At 36.7% G+C, this 15,938-nt stretch overlaps 1 protein-coding gene across 1 annotated transcript; it reads left to right on the top strand.

Moving 5' to 3' along the window:
• The first annotated feature begins 4,352 nt into the window (after positions 1–4,352).
• Positions 4,353–15,895, top strand: zgc:92313 (uncharacterized protein LOC436869 homolog). The gene is made up of 7 exons (XM_053511422.1): positions 4,353–4,619; positions 5,248–5,271; positions 12,558–12,643; positions 14,222–14,298; positions 14,559–14,830; positions 15,015–15,175; positions 15,278–15,895. Exons 1-7 carry the CDS (start codon positions 4,574–4,576, stop codon positions 15,533–15,535), a joined length of 924 nt encoding a protein of 307 aa, XP_053367397.1. The 5' UTR covers positions 4,353–4,573; the 3' UTR covers positions 15,536–15,895.
• Positions 15,896–15,938: the final 43 nt, after the last annotated feature.

Genomic DNA, 15,938 nt, shown 5'->3' with positions numbered 1-15,938 from the left:
AATTATATTTATCATCTAAATCCCTGTTGATTAAAAAAAAAATTAAACGCCCACATTGTCCATTTTGGTTAAGTAAGTTTGGCTATTGGGCAAGTGAAACATCTCTTTAGTATAGGGCTAAAAATCTTAGTGCCAGACACTTTTTTTTTTTTTTTTTAGAAAGAAGCAAAAGTTAACCACCTATATCCTGTTGATATGAAACAAATTACTGTGGGTTTTAAAGCTCTTTAAATTATGTGTCAGGAAACATACAGCTGCTTCTTCAACAAGCTTACTTCAGGTGGTGATGCATTTTCAACCAACCAGCAGATGTACAGTTGTGTTCAAAATTATTCAACCCCCACTGAAATTGAGTGTTTTGGCTAGTTTGACATTGATTTTGATCATTTCAGTCATCTTGTTTACAATTAAATCAAAGAGGCACTTGTAAGTCAGACAAATATAACATAACATTTATAATGAAATAACCACAAATGTCTTTTCTGTGCTTACATCATTATCAGTTTTATTCAACCCCCAAGTGACATTCATTCTTAGTACTTAGTACAACATCCCTTTCCAGAGAATTCATGGTACCTTGCACACGCTGAAGCTTCCCTGTACCCGCAGAAGCAAAATAGCCCCAAAGCATGATTGACCCCCCGCCATGCTTCACAGTAGGCAAGGTGTTCTTTTCATAGGCCTTGTTCTTCCTCCTCCAAACATAGCGTTGATCCATGGGCCCAAACGGTTCTAATTTAGTTTCATCAGTCCACAGAACACTATCCCAAAACTTTTGTGGTTTGTCCACATGACTTTTGGCATACTGCAGTCGACTCTTCTTATTCTTTGGAGACAGCAAGGGGGTGTGCCTGGGAGTTCTGGCATGGAGGCCTTCATTACGCAGTGTGTGCCTTATTGTCTGAGCTAAAACTTCAGTACCCGCATCTGACAAATCTTTTTTCAGTTCCTCAGCAGTCACACGGGGACTTTTCTCCACTTTGTGCTTCACGTAGCGCACAGCAGTTGAGGTCATCATCTTTCTGCCATGACCAGGTAGCTTTTCAACAGTGCCCTTTGCCTTGAATTTGTGAATGATGCTTCCTATGGTGTCTCTTGGAATGTTTAACATCTTTGCAAACTTCTTATAGCCATTGCCCTTCCTCTGAAGAGAAATCACTTGTTCTCTTGTCTTCCTGGACCATTCTCTTGACTTCACCATGTTTGTAAACACACCAGTAAATGTCGAGAAGGAGCTGAGTATCACAGTCATTTTAAATCTGTCTAATTGGTGCTTATAAGAGTTCATTCTGAACACAATTACAACTGTACACTGAATTCCCTAAAACCCTTTACAGCATTGGGGGTTGAATAATTTTGAACACAACTGCATTAATTAAAGGCCATGTTGTGAAAGAGGGATTTTAAAAACTATAAACTAAATATAAACACTGGAAATATAACCGCCCTTTATGCAACTCCTCCTAGTACTATTATTTGCATTTAGTCTATATAAGTAAGTTGGAAAAAAATCATATGTGTAATAGTTAAATATTGTAGTTTAAATTGTAGTTTATAGTTTATAGTTTGTACACTGAATTTCCTAAAACCCTTTACAGCATTGGGGGTTGAAAAATTTCTAACACAACTGTAGCTGATAAAAGTCATAGAAGTGATAGATTATTTGAGAATTGTTTTTAATTATTTGAGTATTATTATAAAAAGCAAGGCATGTTTTTTTGTTTTTAATGTATTGTTATTTTTTTGGTTGTTACAGGCAATTTACAATGCACAGTATAGTCAGTGTTACTGAAGGATAATCTGACTGCAATTGTATAAGGTAATAATAAGGAAATGTTTATTTGGTTCATGCATGGTGATACTGTATGAAACATAAGAACAATCAAATACATGAATTTTGATGAAACATTAAGGTTTATGTAATTTCCAGTGACTTGGAAATCTACTTTTTTTATTTTTATATATTGTATACAATGGGGGCAATGGTGGCTCGGTGGTTAAGTTGTTTGACTGCAGACCAGGAGGTTCCCGGGTTTGAGCCCTGACACCGCCGGATTGCCACCGTTGGACCTTTGAGCAAGTCCTTCACCACAAGTGTCTCAGATTGGGTGTCAAGCTGGCAACTCGACCCTGTAAATTACTGTGACAGAAACAACAGATGTATACCTTATGTTTATATTTAAAGTGTAGATAAAATGTTTCCTCAACGCCTAAATCCTTTATATAGCTTCTTCTGTCTATAGCACGGTATGGAATGAAAAATTGTACCATCTTGAAACAATTACCATATTGTTCATTTTATCTTCAGGCTGATGGGTGACCCACAAAGAACAGGGAAAACACTCAAACACACCCCACACATGATCTGGTATGTTTAAATTAGGAAAATGTCGAAGTCCTTTGACATAAAAGCCCTACAGTAATTACTAAATTACTACATACTACTACTACTCTGTTTAGCACTCATAAACAATTCAAATCATAAAGTGCAAGAGAGAGAGCGAAGAATAGACAGAGAAGAAAGGGGGAGGTAGAAGGAGGAAGAAAACAAAAGGGAGTGGCAAATAAAATAGGCATACTCATATGACTTACAAGAATGGAAATCTTGGATTGACAGAAACCAACATGAATGAATAGTAAAACAGAAACTGGCTATAAATGAAGAAACTAGTTGTGACACAATTGTACAGTCTCCTGCTCTGATGAAAGTGTAGTAAACATTTCCACTTGGAATGATCCTATAACAACATACCTTGACACGCCCTCTTGAATCATGGCTGTTTCATTATATAACAAAAAAAGTTAGCAAATACAGAGGCAGACTTCACACCAAGAGAGGTTCAGAGAGGTCCATGTGCACAATTTGAATCAATTAGCATTTTTTCCTCCTGTGTAGTGATTCTAACAATATGCACAAAGCAGCTTTAGCGAGAAGCACTGATGTGAATGAAACTGTAGGTGGAACCATAATGAAACAAAATAACTCTCATGACGTCAAGGTAAACGTACCTGTGAGGGAAATTTACGAGAACACTAAGATTTTATAGTGAATCAGAAAAAAAAGGTAGTTGGCAAACATTAATATGTGTTTCTCAACATGGGGTTTGGAATCCTAACCTTTCTGTCTCTCAAAATAAACAGTGACTGCTTGCTGAACAGGTTTTTCCAGTTTTGAAGAGACTTCTCTTTCCCCATGATCTCTCTCTCTCTCTTTCTCTCTCTCTCCCTTATAGCCACCTGCAGAATGCAATATTTTCCAAAGAAAGTCCTTCCTCACCACATCTATAATCCTTCTCTTGGGCGTTCCTATTCTCTTCCTGCCTGTCTGCTCCATCTCTAACATCCTTCTCCCAATATACCCCTCATCCCGCCTTTATTTAGGCTATTTATTTATTTTTTACAATTACTGTATGGTCTCCTTTTCCCCAAAATTCATTGATTGACACTAATCTGCATTGTAACACCCTACCAGGCTCCCATGTTGACCTGCATAGATATTCTAAAGACCTAACAGACACAAACAAAAGAAAAATAAAGTCGTTTCTGTTCTATCTGCTCATATTTCTTAGAAATGCAGTATGGAAACACATCCAAGTATGGAAAAAAATGTAACAAGGGTTGGGAAAAGAAAAACAGTAACCTTTTTTAGTATATGTTTTTATAACATAATACATTTTTGCTGATGTTTTACTGCTTAGTGCTTTGTTTTCTATATTCTAAAACAGTACTGGACATTTCAAAACTATTAAATAACACATATGACATTTGGGAATTAATTAACAACAACAACAACAACAAAAACAGTCAGATGTTATTTTAAGGCATGAAGGTTCTCGCACAGTTTTGGAAGGTCAAAACCCATCATGATGAAACTGGCTCATCACAGGAGAACAAGATCAAAAAGTTACCTCTTCTGTGGAAGAGAATTTCATTTAGAGTTAAGACCCTCGAAAATCACCAGTTAACAAACAGCACCTCAGATCAGAGCCGTTATGAAGACCTTGCTCTTGCAGACAGAGCATACAGTATGTAGCAGATACATCTTAACATTACCTGTTGAAAGGAGATTATTGCGTATTATTGCGCTTTTAGCAAAGTTTTACAGTGTAAAATGAAATAAAAATCAGGAAAGGGGATGGAGTTAAAAGCTGTGTCTAAACGTTATAATACTTCATAATAATAATAATAATAATAAAAGGCTAACAGTATTTTGGGCTTGTTTATGAAGCTGTATCTGTTTATTCGTCTCGCGAGCGTTGGCACCCACGCGCGCCAACCTGTGATTGGTTTTGGGCGTGGCTTGAAGTTTAAACGCTTTCATCTTGGGCGCGCACACCTTACCCGGAAGCAGGTAGTTGTTTGTAATTGGACCCGAAACTCGTCTCGTCCTGTTTTGGCTTACATTTTTTGAACGAAACCTGGAGTACTTGGAGTTTCAGTAGCCGCTCCGAGGCGCTTGTGCTATATTTCCTTGTGTGTGTGTGTGTGTTTTTCTTTTTGTTTGAACTCATTTACTAACTAAACAGCTTTTAAATAAAATAAAGTCGTTTCGGTGTTTGGATTCTGACGCAGGATGGAGCGTTTTCGCGTCGGCTGGATTCCTTGCTTGGCGTTGTTAGGTGAGTTACCTGTCTGCTCACGGTTTTATATAATTTACGTATGTGACGCTATATAACATAAATAATAACTAGATAAAGTAAGGGTAAAATAAATTTAAAAAGTGCAAACCAAACAAAAGACGGGTGTAAAATACGATAAAGATAATGTTTTTTTTTTAAATAACAGAGCACACCTAAAGTATAGGAGGAATAGGATAGGAAGAGAGAGAATTCTGCTCTGTTGTTTCTTTCTTTTTTTGCCCGTATGTTTCTTTTATTTCCAAAGACTATGTTTCCTTTGATAAGAGCTTAATTTTAGTTAATATTAATTAGTTAATTAATATTCATTTAATAAAACTGAGTATCCTTTTTTGTTATAAATTGTACAAAGGAATTTACTCTTTAACTATTTAACTAACTTTAACTATTAGTTTATATATTATATTATATATTATATTATAATATATATATATATTATATTATATTATATATATATATATATATATATATATATATATATATATATAGTAAACTATTAAAGGAATTTATTTATTTTAACTATTACTATGTGTTTGCAGTTGTTTGCTTTAGCCTGTGTGAACTGATAAGTATTTTTCTTTCCCTCCTTTTTTTTTTTTTTATCTCTCAGGTCTTTGGACAGGTTGTGCGCAGGGTAAGTTAATGAATGTGTGTGTTTGTGTGTCTGTGCTGGCTACCCTTAGGAAGAATGTTGTAGACCCCCTCCTAATTTGAAAGTGCAGGGCTGTGTGCTAGTCGAGTTCTTTTCTCCACTCGCTTGAATTTTACTACAAAGAAGTAGTGAAAGTCCTGGGTATGTTAAAACAGGTTTATTGGTAGGGCATTCATTTGAATTCATGTTAAACATTCTCTTTTTATTTGCATGTGCACAATAAGCACAGGTGTGCTCCAGAAATTTATATTTGACGAACAAGGAACACAAATTAAGCTGCGTAAATGTTTTTTAAGCTCATACTCTGATTTCTCTGGGCCTGTTAACCAAAGCTATGTGGATATAAATTCATGCTGATGCTACATAACATTTATCACCTTTAAAGTTAACATGACTACTGAAAAAAAGAAAAGTAAAGCATATTATGCAAAAATATAAGAAATTGATTTCATGTCAATCATTAATTTTTTTTAAGCACATTGTTTAACATTTATTACATGATTTAACTCAGTACATTATTTAAATGATTGTCAAGGCTGGGGCTTTGTATGTCTCGGTCCTTCATTTGTCTTGTGACCCTATGTGGTTTTCTTAAATCTCAGTATTTATTTTTGTACATTTGAGGCCTTCTTGGTTTCATTTAACCAACCTGGTTGACTGGTTATTTGGGAAGTACTATATATAAGGTTTAGCTGAAGGTCACATTCCTTAAAATATGTCAAGAATACAATGCCTGGCCATGTTTTTTCCTGACATTTGGATAAAGCAACAAGTGTTATTAACCTTTCAGTGTAGTGCAGCACAATCAATCCCACAGAAATTGCAGTATGAACCCATGCAATTATCTAATCACAAAAAGGTTCAGTTCATAACAGGTAACGTGTGCATAATCGTTCATTTATGTGGAGCTTTGTCAAAAGTATACTTAACTTGACCTATGGACTCGGAGGCTCGTGCTTCAAACTCTTATTCACCAGTGCATTGTTTGTCTTAAACTAATGGCACGTGTGTTCTGGTGACTAGGAAAGCCGAATTTGGTGCCTTTATAAATTATTATTGTAAATAATTCATACTGTTTGAAGCACTTGCATTCATCATGCTAAATAGAAGAATGTCAAGGAGAAAAGAAAGTCACAGTTGCTTTCACATAGAGTTGTGTTCAAAATTATTCAACCCCCACTGAAATTGAGTGTTTTGGCCAGTTTGACATTGATTTTGATCATTTCAGTCATCTTGTTTACAAATAAATCAAAGAGGCACTTGTAAGTTAGACAAATATAACACAACATTTATAATGAAATAACCACAAATGTCTTTTCTGTGCTTACATCATTATCAGTTTTATTCTACCCCCAAGTGACATTTATCTTAGTGCAACCATTTCCAGTTATAACAGCTTTTAAACGTAAAGCATAGCTTGACACAAGTGTTTTGCAGCAATCTATGGGTATCTTAGCCCATTCTTCGTGGGCAAAAGCCTCCAGTTTAGTCACATTCTTAGGCTTGCGCGCTGCAACTGCTTTCTTTAAGTCCCATCAGAGGTTCTCAATCTGGTGACTGCGATGGCCACTTCAAAATGTTCCAGCCTTTAATCTGCAACCATGCTTTGGTGCACTTGGAGGTATGCTTGGGACCATTGTCCTGTTGAAAGGTCCAACGTCTGGACTGCATCACATTTTCTTCCAATATCTCCTGGTACTGAAGAGAATTCATGGTACTTTGCACACGCTGAAGCTTCCCTGTACCCGCAGAAGCAAAACGGCCCCAAAGCATGATTGACCCACCGCCATGCTTCACAGAAGCCAAGATGTTCTTTTCTTCATAGGCCTTGTTCTTCCTCCTCCAAACATAGCGTTGATCCATGGGCCCAAACAGTTCTAATTTTGTTTCATCAGTCCACAGAACACTATCCCAAAACTTTTGTGGTTTGTCCACATGACTTTTGGCATACTGCAGTCGACTCTTCTTATTCTTTGGAGACAGCAAGGGGGTGTGCCTGGGAGTTCTGACATGGAGGCCTTCATTACGCCGTGTGTGCCTTATTGTCTGAGCTGAAACTTCAGTACCCGCATCTGACAAATCTTTTTTCAGTTCCTCAGCAGTCACACGGGGACTTTTCTCCACTTTGCGCTTCAGGTAGCGCACAAGAGTCGAGGTCATCATCTTTCTGCCACGACCAGGTAGCTTTTCAACAGTGCCCTTTGCCTTGAATTTGCGAATGATGCTTCCTATGGTGTCTCTTGGAATGTTTAACATCTTGTTAAACATCCTGTGAAAAGAAATCACCTCTTCTCTTGTCTTCCTGGACCATTCTCTTGACTTCACCATGTTTGTAAACACATCAGTAAATGTCGAGAAGGAGCTGAGTATCACAGTCATTTTAAATCTGCCTAATTGGTGCTTATTATGCTTGATTGCTGCTTGTTGACATGCACAGGTGTTTTCCATACCTGATCGAAAACACTTGAATGAACCTCTGTTTTTAAAAGTGGTAGTCTTTAAGGGGTTGAATAATTGTCAATGAAGAAATCACAAAAAAACATTTAATACTGTATTACAAAAACAATTGATGTCATTTTAGTTGCATTTGGTTTTTTAAATAGTTTTTGTAAGATTTCATTCTGAACACAATTACAAATGTACACTGAATTCCCTAAAACCCTTTACAGCATTGGGGGTTGAATAATTTTGAACACAACTGCATTAATTAAAGGCCATGTTGTGAAAGAGGGATTTTAAAAACTATAAACTAAATATAAACACTGGAAATATACATTTACATTTACATTTAGGCATTTGGCAGACGCTCTTATCCAGAGCGACTTACAAAAAGTGCTTTAATGTTTACAACATTGGATACATACTTAATATAACTGCCCTTTATGCAACTCTTCCTAGTACTATTATTTGCATTTGGTCTATGTAAGTAAGATTGAAAAAAAAAAATCATATGTGTAATAGTTAAATATTGTAGTTTAAATTGTAGTTTATATAATGTGTCAAAATGATCACAAAAGGAATTTGTGATTAAATTGTGCAGGAAAAGAAAAATGTGGTGTGTAGTAATGAGACTGTAAATGAACTTATTTATGTCCGTATTTTAGTTCAAAACATTTTGATTCCCCACTTTATCAATTCCGCTTCTTAGGTAGGCTGTTTTCATGTGCGACAAAAATAGTATTAAAAATTCAGTTGTTAAAAGTCTTCATGTCCTCTTAGACAGTTTTTACAGGCCACAGTCACCTTTGGTTTGCTTGTTACAGATCTAAATATACACCAAGATAACAAACATTGTCATAAAAACAGCTAAGTATTCTACACATAAAATGAGGTAATCAAGTAACACTTCTGAATCAATGGGAAATAACTTTTGTAGACCATTATAATCCAATAATAGAATCGCTCTGAATCTACAAGGAATTAAAGTAAAACTTAAATAGTAGAAATTCTTATATGTAGTGCCAGAGCAGCATTGTGTGTTCAAAGTGTCGGGTATATTAGGTAGCAAGTGTTTAGTCAAAAGTTAATCTTATGGAAGCAGGAAAAATGGGCCAGTGTAATGATCTGAGCGACTTTAATTCACTAGTTTGGAATGGCTTTGGTTAGGGCAATGCAGACATTCTTTGAGGTTTTCTTGATATGTGGTGGTTAATACCTTCCATGAGTCATCCAAGAAAGGATGATCGGTTAACTGGCAGGGCCAAGGGTGCACAAAACTCAGTGGTGCACGGGGAACACGGTAAGCATGTCTGGTTTAATCCAACAGAAGAGCTACTATAATATTAAGTACTACTATACAATACTGTAGGATAGAACAATGTCAGAATACACAGTGCATCTAACCTTGCTGTCTATGGGGCTGTGTAGCTGCAGAGCAGGCAAAGTGCTCATGCTGACCCCTGTTGACCACCAGAAGCAGCTACAATGGGCACATGAACATCTGAAATGGACCATGGAGCAACAGAAGAAGGTGGTCTCATCTGATTAATCAGACTTTCTTTGGACAGCTCTGTGCATGTAAGTCATGGTGATCCTCTGCACAAAATTCTTTTGGAAAACCTGCAGATCAAGGACATCCATTTATGGAAAGGGAATTCCTAAATGGCTGCAGTCTCTATCAGCAGGATAATGTGCTGCTAATGTCTTGGTGCCAGATATCACAGCACATCATCAGAGAGCTTGTTGAGTGAATGGAATTTTGGGAATTAAGTAACAGTCAGTTGTTATTTTAGGACGATGTCAGCTGTTCTGGAATAGTTCCTGCAAGAACAGTATGTCAAGTGCATTTGCAAAACCCATCAAGCACCATGATGAAACTAGCTCTCATGAAGACCATCGCACAAAAGCAAGATCAAATCTTACCTCTGCTGTAGAAGAGAAGTTCTTCTGGAGTTACCAGTGTCAGAAATCACCCATTAAGCCTCAACTGTTCAAAGGAGATTATTTTTTTTTTTTTTTCATATTTTGGACGTCTTTAGCAGTTTTTTTTTTTTTTTTTTTTTTTTACACAATGTTAGAAGGACTGAAAATCAGGAAAGACTATTGACAACTTTTGACTGGTATTGTGTCTGTACTGTATATAGACAGTATATATGCATGTCTAAACATAAATGTTTATTAATTTATTTATGAGTCCATTGGTTTAAGTAAACAGGTTTCTTATGAAATCTTATTTAAGATTTTAAGGCTCATTAGTCCAGGTTTATACTGCATTCATGCATGTGCTTGCAGGTTTCGTTGTCCACACGTAATGATGAAACTGTAACCTGAATTTCCAGTAAATGGTTTGACACACATGAGGAATATACAGCACGTTTAGCAAGTATTTAGGACTTTTTACTTGATGTGCACTGTTGTGTTCAATACGTCTGTAGAAGCCCATTTCACTGCATTGACTGCTACACGTCGTCTTGGATACTTTTCTATTAGCTTTGCACACATGGATTGGGGTAGTTTGTCCGATTCATTATGGCAGATCCCCTCCAGCTCGGTGCGCAGATTGGATGGTGAGCATCTATGCAATGCCATCTTCAGGATTTTTTTTTTTGGGTACAGTACATTGAAGCCACTCAAGTATTTTTTGCTTTGGCTTGTGGTCAGTAATGTGTTGAAAGATGAACTGTTGCCCCAGGCTGATTATCTTTTTAGTTTTTCTTAAACTCTGGGAGAGGTTTTCTTTAATTGTTCTTGTATCTGTTCCTGAGTTTTTACCAGACTTTGTGTACCTGTCACTGTTAAGCACCTGCATAAATTATGCTGCCACTACTATTTTGCAATAGAAATTTTGTAAGCCAGGTGATGTGCAGTGGCTTATTTTATTTAAACATAATGTGTTTTTGCTGTTCTGTTCAAAGAGCTCAGTTATTTTTGCCAGACAAGAGAGTGCTCTATGCTTATCAGCAGCTTTCATCTTGCCCCTTTGCCATGAGAAAGTTACAGAAATTTAACAGCCAACAGGATAGTTTAAGGTTGCCTCAGCCTTCTGTTCTTAAAAAAAATAGATTGACGTCTCTTTGATCCTGTCGACACTCAATGCTTTGGAAAGTATTATTAGTTTATTAGAACAAATTGTACATGTACTGCCTCCAAGTCCTCCAGTGTGCAAGGCTTTGTCCTGTACACCTCCTTCTTTGCGTAGCCCCACAGGAAAAAATAATCACATCTACTGAGATCTGGGCTTCTTGGAGGCCATTTATGAGGTCTGTGATGTTCCGGCCAACATCCTGGAAAATACTGGATGAAATACTGGAGGGTTTGAAGGCACGGATTCAGGAGGGTCTCCGCAATATCCCAAACTGTGCCTTCTATTCCTGGTCGTTTGGGGAAACTGGTGGACGCTACCGGTGCCTACGTTGAAATTAAGATCTGCTTTAATTTTTCTATGCAATAAAGAACATGTACAGTTTGATTCAATAAATCTGTATATGAAGAAATATTGACTTCAACAATAATTCAATACTTTAATAATTAACAAGTATTAATGCCTAGCCAGAATACTTTTGTGAACAGGGGATTTTTATAAAAACCAATTACACAATTACTGTATACATTCAAAATGAAATCCACAACAGTTTACTACAAGGGGTCTGAATATTTTCTAAATCAATTGCATATAAAGTGATGTATAATATATAAATCAGTGGTTCTCAGACTCAATATTCAAAGGTCTCGATCTGATTTTTATTCAAGGTCAAAGGTCCAGAACGATTGGTCATAAGCAAATTCATTTTAACTCAGTTTTATTTATATAGCGCTTTTAACAATAGTCATTGTGACAAATTTACAAAATCAAGAAAATATGTAAATGAGTTTGAAAAGTATGAGGAAATGAGAATTACATTTATCAGATTATCCCAGATAAGCAATGTGAGGGCGACAGTGGAAAGAAAAAACTACCTGAGATGACAATAGGAAGAAACCTTAGACTCAACATGGAACCCCTCCTCATCTGAGAAGGGTTTTAGTACAAGATTTAGTGAGGATACAGCACCATGAGTCCAACGAAATAACAAGCATGGTACAGAGAAAAAGACGAGAAATAATCTGTATTACTGTGTTCTGATTGTTTGAAAATTGTCATAGTTTTAATGATACTTTTTCCATATGGCAAGAAAAAAAATTCAGTCATAATTAAAGGTTAAGTGAAGTTAATTTTTAGGGGACTGAAACGAATTAACCACATTTACAGTGGAATGTTGGATTGCGAGTAACATGGTTTGCGAGTGTTCCGCAAGAGGTGCAAAAATAAATAAATTGGTTTGATAAAAAAAGTACCAAGTATCATAGAGTATGATGTGACACACGTACACTTCTTGTTTTGACGCCGAGCGTTGCGTGATCACAACTCTTGTGAAATTGTGGGTAACCTTCTCGAATGTGGGAATGCCACTCATATAGTCAAGATCCTTGCGTTGCGTGTAATTTTTATTATAACACTGTGACCACGCATGTCAACACAGCATTATGGTTAGTGACAAGCACTTGAGTGAACAATTCTTTGTACCAAATGTTAGTTTTCTTTTTTTGCCGGTATTAAAATAAAGTACACTGTATATTGTAAAAATGTCTTATGGTTTACGTGAGTTTAAAAAAAATATATTTTTTCTTTTTATTCCCAGGCATATCTTCTACCCCTATGGTTGTTGTTGGTGGTGTTTTGTATTTTAACACCCTGAAAAAATGTGTTTTAAACAGAGATTTGAACAAAGCAGAGGAAGTGAGGTGTTTTTTTTTGTTTTTTTAAAAAAAAATTTTATACTGTGTTTCAGAATGCGGTCAGCCGCCTCTACAGACCAGAATAGTTGGAGGATTTGATGCTTCTGAAGGTCACTGGCCATGGCAAGTTGATATACAGGTACAAAACAGTAACAGTAAATAGTGTTTCGCAAAGACATTTGTTAATATCAAAGGTTTGCATAATATTTGTGTAAGTGACCCACATTAGTTATGAGTATAACCAGGTCTCTGTTTTGGCATAACCCACATGTGTAAATTTTTAAACAGTTATCATTATGGGTGGAACAGTGTGTGTTTGTGTGTGTGTAATATCAAGTAAGTGCAAGTTTTGTGGGTGACAATGCCTTGATGTTTATAAGGAGAGGTCAGTGGAAATGGGATGGATTTGCTGCCAGAAAGGATGCAGCAATACGTATAATCACTCTCACAACAATGAGCAGACGATCATCGCAAAACATTAAAACTGTCATACTTTTAAGGTAAATTGGTTACAACAGCTTACAATGATATTGGTTTTAACTCCTGTCATTCGAGAACAGGAATCTGGATGGTTGAAAATTATGAAAATAAAAATCAACCACTTTATTACAAAAACATTTTAGAGAGTTTTAAATAAATACTACGCACTATATCGCTAAAAATATATGAACAACCCCTTCCAATTATTAAATCAACTGAAGCAGTTTTAGTTTAGCTGCTAACAGGTGCATAAAATCCAGTGGGTCTGCCCTATGGAATAAGATCACTGTCAAAAATATTCGTGCGTAAAAAAAGATTTGTGTGTAATTCTGCCTTTTGTCTGAGGTGAATTTCAAAATAGAACTCTGAAATATACGACTCTGACTGGAGTCAGGAGTACACAAACAGGAGTTGTAAAAACGAGTTTTGTGTCTGTAAACGGTCAGAATCGTATAATCAGAGTTGTAATGTAACAAACACACAAAATCTCGTATCTGTAAGCTGTTGTGGCCGTAGATTTTGGAATCCAACTCAGACAAAAGACAGAATTGCACACACCTTTTATTTACGCACGAATATTTTTGACAGTGAGCTTATTCCATATGCCCCAGTCAATTGTTGTCGCTTGTGTGAGATGGTAGTATCTAGGGGCAACAAAAGCTTAAGTTCTTTTTAAGCTTAAAGACCATGTTTAATAGACCAGAGTAGGTGTGCTAAAATAAGTAGCATGTAATACCTATAGTAGTGCCTATCCTCTGTTTCGTCGCTCATGACATGAGTACAGTATCTATTAAAGCAGCTTCAGCACAAGGATTGCGTCAGAATCTTTATAAAATAGGTTTTCATAGCTGAACAGCTGCACATGTGCCAAAAGTCGGAATGGTAAAAAAGTCTAAAATTTGTTCTCTAGAGAGATCAAATCTGGTATTGGCGGTTACTAAAAATACACTACATATTAATCTGTTGAAGGCCAATAATAAAGTGTGGTGGAAGAGAAATAATGGTAAAGTGCTCTTTTTTTCCTCTCTCTGTAGTAGATCTTCCCAGTAGAATGGAGATTGTAATTAAAGGAAAATTAAGAGACCAACTCTGTTACTGTTAAAATAGGCACATATGATTGGTCAAATGAAAAGCTGGGATGACCAGTTGTCCACATACCATTTGGCCCTATAATGTACGTGGACCATTATTACCTGCGTTTTGGTCTTTAATGATGTATTAATTATTGCTTTTCTAGAAAGATGCAACGCATATATGTGGAGGAACAATCATTGCTCAGACCTGGGTTCTCAGTGCAGCTCACTGTTTCCCAAAGTGAGTTTTAATGACTTTTTTTTAATTATTATTGAGATTTGTATGCAGCAAAATTCAGCAAATTATGGTTCTTTACAGTTTTACTATTCTGAATGTACAGTACAAAAAGCTTGCATCTTCACAGAAACTCTTGCTAATTTACAAATGTCATCATGTTTGATGCATAATACATTTTTAGCCAAGTTGGTATATTTTGCTTCCCATGTTGGGTAATATAGCATATTCACCAAAACTATCTTTGTCTCTTGTGGTATATTTAGTCCTACAGCCACATTCGATTATACGATCTATGTGGGCCGTTGGCAGCTGAATGGAAATAACATGTATATGACGTCTCATCGGATCAGTCGTGTGGTGGTGCCATATGGCTACGTAGACCCACAGCTCGGCAGTGACATAGCTTTGGTCGAGTTGTCCACTCCAGCCACATGGTCTGATCATGTCCAACCAGTTTGCTTGCCAAATGCAGATGTTACATTTCCTGCAGGAACGATGTGTACCATCACAGGCTGGGGAGACATTAGAGAAGGAAGTGAGTGTCTGTGGGGAGGGAAGACACACAGGTCTGTATTGAGAGGAAAACTATAAATTAAAAACAGCCCGGATTCATGTTGCCTGTATTAGTATTATTAGGTTAAGTATATTTAGCAATAAATGGGTATGAAGCCTGGAGACTGTGGCCTGTAATAAGATCTTTCTTTTGTCCTTGGGTGTAGTCTCTTTGCAGGGGGCGGGAACTCTGCAGCAGGTACAGGTGCCAATTATTGATTATACTGCCTGTCAGCAGATGCTCCAGATCCAAGCCACAGATGATCTTAAACTTAACCAGGACATGCTCTGTGCTGGCTATCAAGAAGGGGGCAAAGATTCCTGCCAGGTAAATGCATGCATGCAAGATTTTGCTTAATTCTGATTTTACATTACTATGTTTTTGTTATAAATGTTTCTGGGGAAAAAAAAGGTCAATCTTTCTCCTCAGGGTGATTCTGGCGGACCGCTGGTGTGCCAAACATCTGCTGGAATCTGGCTACAGGTTGGCATTGTGAGCTTTGGCCTAGGTTGTGCCAAGCCCAACCGGCCAGGTGTCTACACCAGAGTGTCGGCATTTTCCAACTTAATTCAAAACAACGTTCAGGGGATAGAACTACGTGGTGCAGCAGATCATAACTGGACAGGCTGGCTTATCATACTCACCAGGACAATAATTGCACTAACTATGGCACAGCTACTAAGATAATGTCAACTTATCTCTTGCCAAGGGATGGATACGTTCACGAACCTCAGGTGACATTAAAAAGAGGCGGTGCAGACTGTGATTACTATTTTATATAATGTATGTTGAATTTAATGACCTATTTGCCTTTGCATTCAGTGGCTACTCTGTGGAAAGTAGATGGTCTAATTATAGTCATCAGAAATGGTGCTCAGATTGCACATTTAACTCTAAGCAGACAATTAGAAATAAAATATCTGTTCAAATAATAAATTGAGGAAAATGTTACGTTTTAACTGTGGGATAGCATGATCAATCTATTTTTATTGTTTTTTTTTTATCTTGCGTTTTTCTCTTTGTAACTGATTGTTGTAAATAAATAATCATGTATAATGTGTGCATGCTGTGGGTGCTTCTGCATATTTGA

Source organism: Clarias gariepinus, chromosome 14 (assembly GCF_024256425.1).
Source record: "Clarias gariepinus isolate MV-2021 ecotype Netherlands chromosome 14, CGAR_prim_01v2, whole genome shotgun sequence".
NCBI classification, from domain to species: Eukaryota; Metazoa; Chordata; class Actinopteri; order Siluriformes; family Clariidae; genus Clarias; species Clarias gariepinus.
Note: the sequence above shows the minus strand (reverse complement) of the source record. Positions and strands in the feature narration are given on the sequence as shown.

Excerpts from the sequence above, each read along its gene's own strand:
- zgc:92313 (XM_053511422.1), top strand. The coding sequence starts at position 4,574 with ATGGAGCGTTTTCGCGTCGGCTGGATTCCTTGCTTGGCGTTGTTAG. Across the intron at positions 4,620-5,247 it reads TCCTTGCTTGGCGTTGTTAG|GTCTTTGGACAGGTTGTGCG; the intron begins GTGAGTTACCTG and ends TTTATCTCTCAG. Across the intron at positions 12,644-14,221 it reads CATGGCAAGTTGATATACAG|AAAGATGCAACGCATATATG; the intron begins GTACAAAACAGT and ends TTGCTTTTCTAG.